Source organism: Ceratotherium simum, chromosome 28 (assembly GCF_057802395.1).
Source record: "Ceratotherium simum simum isolate JZ-2026a chromosome 28, ASM5780239v1, whole genome shotgun sequence".
NCBI classification, from domain to species: Eukaryota; Metazoa; Chordata; class Mammalia; order Perissodactyla; family Rhinocerotidae; genus Ceratotherium; species Ceratotherium simum.
This window is the reverse complement of record NC_141927.1, coordinates 15,075,555-15,086,508: the sequence shown is the minus strand read 5'-3', so window position 1 is coordinate 15,086,508 and position 10,954 is coordinate 15,075,555. Positions and strand designations below refer to the sequence as shown.

Sequence of the window (10,954 nt, the reverse complement as noted above, 5' to 3'; positions counted from 1 at the left end):
ACAAAGATGAAACATTTACTTTTTCTCCCTACCTGATCCCTCCAGAATTCAGAAACTCTCAGTGCGTATTTTGATTTTCATTTGTATAAATAATCAGGCCAAGTTTTTTTTTTTTTATTTTTAGTGAGGAGATCAGCCCTGTGCTAACATCTGCCAATCCTCCTCTTTTTTGCCGAGGAAGACTGGCCCTGGGCCAACATCTGTGCCCATCTTCCTCCACTCCATATGGGACGCTGCCACACGGCCAAGCAGTGCATCAGTGCACGCCTGGGATCCGAATCAGCGAACCCCGGGCCGCCGCAGCGGAGCGCGCACCCAACCGCTTGCGCCACTGGGTCGGCCCCCAGGCCAAGTTTTTAATATAAACAAATTAGTTTTACTGTGATTATTTTAGGTAAAAAAAAAAAAATGAGGGTAATTATGGAGAGAAAAACTATGTTTGCGCCTTCGTAGATATTAGATTCTAGTCCTGTTAAGTGTCTTGAGGTTTTGTTATATACCTGTAGACTGGACTCCCCCGGCCTAAGGTATTGCCTTTGCTCCTGCTGACTGTTCGCAGTACCCTCTTCGGAAAACAGAAACTAACTCCACATGAGACATCACCAGCAGATCAGTGTGTGTTGGTACACAACCTTCTGCGGATCCCCTGTTGTCTTACGCGAGTAGGACCAGCTTCTGTTAAGTCTCTAATGTCTTATGCTTGAGCCTATCATCAACAGGTTAAAGAAGCTTTCCCGGATTCCAATTTAAAGTATCCTGTTGGTTGCAGTCTACAGCCTGGTGACTGTGTATTCTGGAAGCATCATCAGAGGAAGACAGCCCTCAAGCCCCATTGGAAATGACCTTTCTAAGTGCTCCTGACTGCTGACACTGCTACAGAACTAGAAGACATTGCATACTATATGCCCCTTCTGGGTACACCTTTGTGTGTGATTACTACAGGGAACCATGGGCTTATGAAGGTCTAGACAGCTGGTGTATGGCAGGACAATGCCTTTTAGGATACCATAATACTCCATTTCAAGTTCTTGTTAAAAAAAAAACCAAAACAAAACCCAATTGCAATTTCATAGGTCTAGGCAAAACTTGGTGACCCCTTCTTATACCTCAAGTACTCTCCATTGATTACCATCGCCAAAAGCTTTGTCCCTTGGATTAATGTTGTCCATGACTATCTGTTGATAAAAATTTTATCCCTAACCATAGCTACACTGGCAAATTCTACCACTCAAGCTTTGGCTCAATAACAATGATCTCTGGATTCCATAGTGAGGGTTATATTGGATAATCAAATGGCAATCCATCATCTCCTTACAGGACAGGGTGGCATCTGTGCCACAGCCAACACCTCCTGCTGCACCTGGATCAACTCCTCTGGTGAAGTTCAGTTAGAATTCGGAAAAATTATAAAAATAGCATAGGATCTCTCCATCCAATGTCTTTTAATGACACTCTCTGGTTCCGTCTTCCTTCAGGTATGGGTGCTTGGATGAGACCAGGACTTTAAAGATTGTTTATAATTATTGGAAACTTGCTCTGTGTACTTATATTTAAACTTATATTACTACTCACTCAGATCTGTTCCAAGTTATACTAATGACTATTGTCCTGATTTGCATGATCTTTGTTGCCTTCAAGCTATTAATGATTTGCATTTCTTGATGCTGTATGTCTGTCTCTACCTCCAGAATAATGATTGCTCAATGACTTGAGATGATCAACCCATCTTGCAACTCTGAACAAAGGACTTGATACTTTTTCCAGATAGAGACTAAGCCTCATTTCCCGACCGTCTCCTTATTGCTCAGATGTGGCCGAAGCCTCTGTGTTACTCCTACTGATGACTGAGTACCTTGCTTTCCCCACTAGATGGGACATGATTTCTTGTGAAGGAGCCTTCCTGGCAACGAGGGATATTATAGATGTATCAATCAAATGGTTGATCCATGATGCTTTCTGCCAAAGGATCTTGATCAAAAGGGGAAAATGTGGATGACGATAACAAAATGGAGTAACATATGTCAAGGCTTCTAAAATGGGGCTGGGAGGCCATTAGGGAAGTGGGGCTTAAGCACATCTCTACCCAGATGGAATGTAACCTTTAGACTGTGCTTTTCACTGCTGTCACCCTGACCTTCCAAGAAACATGCTTACTCCCATAGATAAGAACTTTCTGCCTTAGAAATGGCCTTAGCAACTAATCATGTAAAGCCAACAAGTAACAGTCGTTGCCAGCACTAATCACAAATCTTACAAAACAACCTATATCATTTTTCTTTTTGCTTCTATAAGCTCCCGTCTCCTCTGTCTTCCTCAGAGCATATTTGAGTTTCTACTCAAATCTGCATCTCCCAAATTGCAATTCTTGAGACCCCAAATAAACCTTTTGCTTCTCTTGCAGTTGATGCTTCTTACCAGTTGACATTAGAATCTTCCAGGACAGTGGCTCCACTTTAGGAACCTGCATGAACCCATCAGACCCTGCCTTCTTGCTGTGGGTGCTGGACGCCCAGGGGCCCTGCGGAGAGGAGTCAGGCCACGCCGAAGCTGGAACAGCCCTGGCACTCGGGAGCAGGTAGTCTCTTGTCCCGCCCTGTGAGGGCCTGTATTCCCTGAGGGATCATGCTCTGCACAAGTATGTTCTCAAGGTCTGGCCCAAACCAGAAAAACAAACAAGATCCGGCCTCAGAGGTCAGCTCCATTGAGGCTGCTGTTTTCACAGCAGGGCCTTTTGTCTGGAAATGGCAAGAATCTTCAAGCTCTGTGCTGCTTTGTCTATGGGGCTTCCACGACAGCAAAGACAGCTCAGCTCTGGACCAAAACACATCTCCCAGATACAAAGAAATCAAGCTTTACCCCAAGTCCTTAATGAGGATGGAGAAAATCTTAGCATGAAATCCAGAGCTCCCCGGAAGCTCCCTTCTTCACTTACCCTGCGCCTGGCCTCCGTCTTTCTCATTTTAGTTAAGCCAGCGAACCAGCCTCTACCTTTCAAAGGAATCTGAGGGAACATCTCTGCCAAGTCCCAAGTGAGTCACTGTGACACTCAAGAACTCGGGCCAGGCTCTTGTGTAGGTTAAGGAAGTCCGAGAAGAATAAGGATTATAGGGAAACAGTCTACCTTTCTTACAAGGGCTTGTTTTGCATCTCTGAAATCTCAGATTCAGCTGTTACAATGAAGTCCTGTTGTAGAAAGAGCTGGCCTTTTATCACCACTTAAAATCTAATTAATCCATATTGAAGCACAAAGATTTCTGTTGTATTTTAGGGTGAGGGGTCATAGAGCTCTCTTTGTTCATCTTTAGACTTATAATCATCAAGCATTGGGGATATAATTTACCAAGCAAATTGGAAGGTAACAGATCAAATCCTTATCAGAAAGCCTAACTCATAGTTTTAACCGAGTCCTTCGTCCTTTACATGAAACATTATATTCAAGAACAAAAACGCATTTCAGACTGCTCAAAGAGTTAATGACCAAAGCTTATATTCCAGGCAGCATAGAACCAAGATCGTCACACTACTGTCAACCACAAAGACAGCTCTCCTATAGAGGTGGCAAAAGTCCTAAGATTGGTTGCAATGGCTTTAGTCTTCAGAGTAGCAATGCAATTCGTTGGACTTTTATTATCTTTGCTGGGATGGGTTTTATCCATTATTACAACTTATTTGCCACATTGGAAAAACCTCAACCTGGACTTAAATGAAATGGAAAACTGGACCATGGGACTCTGGCAAACCTGTGTCATCCAGGAGGAAGTGGGGAGGCAATGTAAGGACTTTGATTCTTTCCTGGCTTTGCCTGCCGAACTCAGGATCTCCAGGATTCTCATGTTCCTGTCAAATGGACTGGGACTCCTGGGCCTGCTGCTCTCTGGGTTTGGCCTGGACTGCTTGAGAATTGGAGAGAGACAGCCAGCTTTCAAGAAGCGACTGCTAATCCTGGGCGGACTCCTGTTCTGGACAGCGGGCATCACGGCCCTCGTGCCGGTCTCCTGGGTGGCCCACATGACCGTCCAGGAGTTTTGGGATGAGACTGTCCCAGAGATTGTGCCCAGGTGGGAGTTTGGGGAAGCCCTCTTTATTGGCTGGTTTGCTGGATTCTCTCTCCTACTAGGAGGGTGTCTGCTCAACTGTGCAGCCTGCTCGATGCAAGCTCCTCCAGCCTCGGGCCACCATGCAGTGGCAGAAATGCATAGTCTGTACCTGGAAAATGGAACTGCAGATCCTCAAGTGTAAGACTTGGACAAGACCAGAGAGACACATCTTTCTACATCAACTGTGATGTAGGGGTCTACATGACAAAGGGGTCTTTGTTATGGACTAAATCTGTGCTGCTCACATTTTCTCATTAAATAACTACTTTTCTATCCTAGATGCTCCCCTTCCCCTCACAACCTGGAGAAGTAAGAAAGAGGCGAATCTTGTACTTAAAAGAAACTTATTATGGTAAGCATTACATAGGTATGAGCAAAAATAATCCATTGATCTGGCTATTTAAATCAAAATGTGGTGGTGGTTATCCAATATAGTTGGTATTAAGCTTTAATGTGTTAATTTTATATCAGAACTTTTTTCTGTTTTTGTAATAATTAGTTTCTGTTTCCTAAAGAAAAACATGAACAATCTGGAATCTTTTAAGCATTCTACATTAGCAAAACCACACGTTAAACCTATCTCAGAGTGTTATTTCCACAACAATGCCTTTGGTCTTCTTTGAACAGAGGTGGTTTGTGTTCAGGAAATTACTAGGCACCCTATGTGACAGGATTTTATGAGGCTGAAAGTTTTCAGTACATCATGATACTCTCAGATTTAAAATACCGGCCAATCTCCTGTCTCGTCACTTCCGTCAAAAGCTTCGTATTTAAAAAAGATAATTCCAAAAATATTCTGCTTGATATACAAATATTGACAGTTCATTTGCCCTAATAAAAGTTTTCCCTCGTTCAATTAAAAATTACAAGCATGGGGATATATACTTTAGTGGTAAAGCAACAGAGATCTTGATTCTAACCTACAAAGTCCTATTGCTTAACTTTTCCACAGCACAGGAGGCATACTTAAGCAAAGAAAAAAAATAAGTGTTTATGCACACGTGCATGAATTTGACAGAAAGGCATGTAGGTAAACAGACTTGATATTAGTTCAGTATTGTTTCTTGTTATGTGGTATACGTAGCCTAAGGGATTTAAGAAAAATGGGGCAGATTGAAGGTCTAGAGAGATTTCTGATAAGATCGATTTATTTGGTTAAGAAATACGTTTCTTGAACCTATTTTTAAAAAATGGTAACACTCAGTATTACCAGAACATATGTATTGAAATGTGAGAACTTTAAGAGATGAAAATCTGACAGGCGCAATTAGTAAGGTATAAAGCAGTAGGAGTTGAGCCAAAACTGTCAATTAAACATTTTGCATGTAGGCTTCTTAATTCTTTGACTCCTTAGAAAGGCTGGGAACAACATGCAAGCAATTTATACGTTAACAATGAAAGGAGGATTATTACTACTTAGTTATTTTGGGGACAAACTGCTTACTACAAAATTCCGCCTATAGGACACAAACACGATCTTGGCCACACCTTGGCATTACTGGTTTGCAGAATTATTTCCCTATCCTTTTCTGAAACCTATTCAACATGGAATCGAACAATAGCAACTCTGGCAAGAATCCTCCTATATACACAATGAAAAAATATTTCTGAGCTCCGTGAGTGATAACACACTGTCACACTTCTTTTCACAGCAACCGAAAGGCAGGAGTTAGTTTGGCTAAAGTTCTCAGGACTTTATAATGGCTTTAGTATTTAGAACTGTGGCACAGTTAGCTGGGATTTCCTTATCTTTGTTGGGATGGATTTTATCTTGTCTTACAAACTACCTGCCACAATGGAAAAACCTCAACCTGGACTTAAATGAAATGGAAAACTGGACCATGGGACTCTGGCAAACCTGTGTCATCCAGGAGGAAGTAGGGATGCAATGCAAAGACTTTGATTCTTTCCTGGCTTTGCCTGCCGAACTCAGGATCTCCAGGATTCTCATGTTCCTGTCAAATGGACTGGGACTCCTGGGCCTGCTGCTCTCTGGGTTTGGCCTGGACTGCTTGAGAATTGGAGAGAGACAGCCAGCTCTCAAGAAGCGACTGCTAATCCTGGGCGGACTCCTGTTCTGGACAGCGGGCATCACGGCCCTCGTGCCGGTCTCCTGGGTGGCCCACATGACCGTCCAGGAGTTTTGGGATGAGACTGTCCCAGAGATTGTGCCCAGGTGGGAGTTTGGGGAAGCCCTCTTTATTGGCTGGTTTGCTGGATTTTTTCTCGTACTAGGAGGGTGTCTGCTCAACTGTGCAGCCTGCTCGATGCAAGCTCCTCCAGCCTCGGGCCACCATGCAGTGGCAGAAACACAATATCACCATCAACACCTGGAGATGAAAAACTCCCACCTGAAAATCTAAGCCAGAACGGATCAGTGTGTCCCCTCCTCAGGTGTCAACTCTGGATGTGGTAGGATTTCCTGCTACACAGTCACCCATTCACTTTGCTTTTCATTTTCTAAAATGTGTTTTTTCCTGTGGCTATTAGCTTGTTAAACTCTCATTTCTTTCTAAGATGGTAAGCCACTTTCATCTTCTACTCTGAGACCAAAATCAATCAAGACTTAATAGTAATCATACTCACTACTGTGAATGAGTTTTCTCAATTTTAAAATAGATCCAGTGATGGCACAGAACAGCTAAATAAAACATTATATTAGTACTTACATATCTTTGAAGGTGTTATTCATAGAGATGAATCATTCTGGCAATTGGAAATGTTACTGCTAATCATTTACTTCTTCTAATTGTTTAAGATCACCTATTATACTGAGACTAAAGTCTTGCTGCGTATTTATCTTAAATGTATGACATCTGATTATACTAAAAAAGTTGCTGGCTCTTCGAAAGCTTGAGAGGTGAGAGACATGGACACATCACCTTATTTTTAATCAGAGATCTCAGTGCCTCTATGGAGCCCTTTCTAAAAGTCAGCCACATTCATTCACGCCTTCTTTACTATGTCAGAAGCAGAGGAGGGCAATCTTGTGTTCCGGAAGATTCATGTAAACTCTACCATGCAAATGTGCTTTGGCTTCTGTGTCCTTGGCTCTGCGGCAGATGGTCAACATTCCCATCCACCCCTGGCTGCCCCTGGCTCTGTGGAGCGGCCACAGGGGGCACTGCAGGTCAGGACCCGGGTGTGTGGGCAAGACCCTCCTGGGACAGCTGCCCCGGGCCGCCGAGCACTCTGTCAGTCCGGGTGGTGCGATGACAGAGCTCATATCCTGGAGCCCTTCATCTTGCACAACGAAAATATTGCGTCTTTTTTTTTTATCAGCAGTACATATCATCCTACCAAGGACTATTCACAATAAACTGCTGGCTTGGGGAATTCTTCATGGAAGATTTTATATTTGCTCCGTTCAAATAAACTCTTGTATTTGTGCCAATCAGGGAAACTGACTGAACAATAAATGACACTGAAGTAAGGTATTAGGCAATCTGTATCTTTGTTTAAAAAAAAATCCCACTGAATTTTTTTCCACCCACAAACACATGAAGAGTGCAGAAACCAAAGTTAATCTATGTGATGTATTTGCATACTTTTACAAACAAGACAAATTAAAACAGAAACATATTCAGAATTTAACCTGATTAAATATTTAGTTCAGTCCTGAGCTTTTGATATTTAATACAATATAGATAAAGTAATAGCAAAAAAAAAAAAAGATTTTAAATTTATTTGATTTGCATGCTACAGAGATTCAGCTAAACGTTGTTCATTTGGCTAGCAATATTCTTTTTGTACCTGTAACACTTAGATTCTGATATACAAAATTGTAATAACATACTGATAATTCAAACTTGAGAACTAAATATTACATTCTTTTTACCCTGTGCAGAATAAATTCTATGTTTAAAAAATAGTATTTATAATATTAAAATTCGTATTGTCCATATGGTTTTGTGATCAAGTTATTAAAATGTTTTATCATTGTGAATCATTTGGGTTAGTACAAATATGACAGGATTGTTAAAAGCTGCCTATAAATACATAACACTATTGCTGATTTTTAAAGTGTGGAAAAAGATTACATTAAAATAAGTTTGTCTCTCATGTTAGAAATGAGCAAATTTTATAAAATAAAACCAAAAGCATCTTGGTCACAACTGTTAACTACCAGCCTGAGACAGATTTTATTCTTTTATACTTGTCTGAAACTTTTTGTATTACAAAAAGTTAACAGCTAATCTGATGAAGATTTATAAAGCTGTAAATATTCCAATATAGCCTCTTCTATGTCAAACATTTAAAATGGCCAGAACCGAACTATATATTAAACAGAACATAAATAAGACCGTAAATAAATAAATGAAGAAAATAAAATCGTACGGTACAACTACACATAATTCTATAAACATTTTCATGGTCAAACTAAGAAGCTGAAAACAGCTGACCTTCATTTAACTCTACATTAAATAAACTTCTGTCTTTCACATTTGACCTTGACAAGGATGAATGGTACTCTTTTTCTAGTTTTCCTTAGTCATCTGACAGAATGAAATGGGCAGCCTTGAAGGACTGTGCTCAGTCACTTCATGAGGCTGGGTTTTGTTCAAAGTAGTGTCACGTCCAGTTATAGCTTCAAAGACATTTGTATATATGTGGTGGGACACTTAGGAAAAAATAATTAAAGTTCTAGGCTCAGAAATTGCTTAATTTGAATTTTGATTCTGATAAAATGAACTTTCCAAAATATGATTACTTTCAAGAAAATAAAAATTCTTGCCAATGACGATTCTAGCTTAGGAATAGAACTTGTGTGTGTGAATTTTTTAAGGGGCCCATTCCTTTAAGATGATTTTTGCATTTCTAAAAAAAAAAAATTCATTTACTTTGCTATATAAGATGGCTAACCAAAACCTGCCTTTTGCAGTATAACAGATTGAGTAATAAGTATGATTTAAATCGCATAAATACTATTTATTTTAGAAGCCTTTATGCTGGCAGAGTGACAATGGGGACCTGTTTCTTTTAAGAAGTGCCTGAGCTGGGTAAGCTAAAATTCTATACTGGAGGATACTTCAGTCCGTTTATATCTCTAAACTTGTTCATCTAGAATGGCTTTTTTTTTAAACCAACGACTTAGCCTATACTTGAAATTAATAATCTCCCCAGGCACACTCTTCTCTTTGCCTCCCAATTCCTTACCATAAATTATAGATATGATCCCCCAAACACGAGAGCTGCAAAGTAATTTCTAGTAAATGTTAGAAATCTGTTTAATAAAGTATCTTTTTAAATTTTTGGCAACTTTTGATTCAATCAAGATAGCCTTTCCTTTGTCCCTGGTTTCAACAAATAAGTGCTGATGCGTTCCCCCCACATCACCTGTAGTCTGGCCGTAGACACTGGGCCCCCACATTCCTCCACTAGGTACCATCCTCACACCTAGGACAAAACATCATTGGTGCAACCCAGAAACTCACGTTTGAACACTTACACAAATTCAGGTTGAGTTAGAAGCAGCAGCTGCTCAGCTGATGAGTTTGTTTTTGTGTATTTTCAGGTAACTGGCTTTCTCCCTCCCCTTAATGTCATAAATCACAAGAACTTTAGTGAGGCCAGGAGTATTGCTCCTTTGCATTCTTATATTCTTGCATTCAGCATTTCGTTTTTGTTTTCTTTAGACAAATAGAAAAGGACAAAGGAAACTGTTTTATGGAAACAAAGTGTTCCAACATAGGCGACAGAAATGAAGGCCGCACCTGTTTCAGGTGGACTGGGAGCTCTGTACGAAGCTTATCCTCCCTCGCGTCTAACTTCACACTGCAAGAACTGCTCTCTAGTATAAAAACAGCACGTGGCGCCCCTGCCATCTTCCCAGTGTCCTCACAAGAACTCAAAGGAAAGGCAGACACCCCCTTCTGCTCAACCAAGCTCTCTCTCAACAGTCGGTTCGATAGGATGCACACTGGGTCCTGCCTCTAGTCCATTTTTACAAAATAAAGCCCACTGGCATTACATACAGACTGTACAACATCTGTGTACCAGATTACCCCATTTTGGTTATCTGATTTTTTTTTTCTTTTTTAAACATATAGGAATTACATTCAAGGTACTTTACAAATTAACATGTTGAAAATCTGATGTGAAATAAAAGCTCTTTAAGAGTTGACATTTATATTACAAAAAAAAAAAAACCCTAAAAACAGAACAAATGTTCAGTCTTTCGCCCTCCCTAAGAAATGAACAGGTGAAAAAGTACTTTCATCAGTGATGCCATCACACGTCATCTGCCGGCAGGGACGGGATGCTGATCTTTGCTCTGGTGAAGTAGGCAATCTTCTCCCTAGAGTCGGGGTGAGAAAGAAACCCACTGAAATAAGATGAGAAAGTACCTGTGGCCATAAACATAGTCCCAAGAACTCCAGCGTAGCTCTACAAGCCTGGATAGCTGGCCTTCTCCTTAGGTAGAACTCATTTAAAATCAAGATCGTCTTGGCCTTTTTGTGGCAGGCCAGAAAGGAGACTGGTAGCTCTGGCTTACGGGAATTCACCTACAAGCCAAGGCGGGAAGTGCCCTTCCAGGATTTCCAGCGGAAGACAGTTTTACACCACCAGGTGGTCAGTCCAGGTGTTTCCAAACCAGGCAGTAGAGGATTCAAGAGGGCCAAAATCCTGGGAAATTTCTCAGGGACCTCACAGAGAAGCACACGATATCGGGAAATTCTTTAAAATCGACACCATGCTAAGGTAAGGGCGACTTGATGGGTGATACCATGACTCCAATGAAGGGACAAGAAGGAACCTGACTGTTGTAAAGGTTAAGTCTGTCCTGCATCCTGAGGCGGGGATGAGCAGAGACAACCTGAAAGGAGAGATTGAGAAAGAAACGGGCAGAATGCTTT

At 41.1% G+C, this 10,954-nt stretch overlaps 3 protein-coding genes across 3 annotated transcripts in view; 2 read left to right on the top strand and 1 right to left on the bottom strand.

Moving 5' to 3' along the window:
• The first annotated feature begins 3,582 nt into the window (after positions 1–3,582).
• On the top strand, positions 3,583–4,257 carry LOC101403308 (claudin-24-like). The gene has a single exon (XM_004428727.3). It carries the CDS (start codon positions 3,583–3,585, stop codon positions 4,237–4,239), a length of 657 nt encoding a protein of 218 aa, XP_004428784.3. The 3' UTR covers positions 4,240–4,257.
• A 1,471-nt stretch (positions 4,258–5,728) lies between these two features.
• CLDN22 (claudin 22) lies at positions 5,729–6,475 on the top strand. Its single transcript, XM_087418331.1, has one exon. It carries the CDS (start codon positions 5,798–5,800, stop codon positions 6,458–6,460), a length of 663 nt encoding a protein of 220 aa, XP_087274457.1. The 5' UTR covers positions 5,729–5,797; the 3' UTR covers positions 6,461–6,475.
• A 1,138-nt stretch (positions 6,476–7,613) lies between these two features.
• Positions 7,614–10,954, bottom strand: part of WWC2 (WW and C2 domain containing 2) — a 204,608-nt gene continuing 201,267 nt past the window's right edge. The window contains exon 23 of the mRNA XM_087418330.1: positions 7,614–10,395. Coding sequence (XP_087274456.1) covers positions 10,329–10,395 — 67 coding nt within the window. The 3' untranslated portion in view covers positions 7,614–10,328. The remainder of the gene's footprint in view (positions 10,396–10,954) is intronic.

Excerpts from the sequence above, each read along its gene's own strand:
- LOC101403308 (XM_004428727.3), top strand. The coding sequence starts at position 3,583 with ATGGCTTTAGTCTTCAGAGTAGCAATGCAATTCGTTGGACTTTTATTA.
- CLDN22 (XM_087418331.1), top strand. The coding sequence starts at position 5,798 with ATGGCTTTAGTATTTAGAACTGTGGCACAGTTAGCTGGGATTTCCTTA.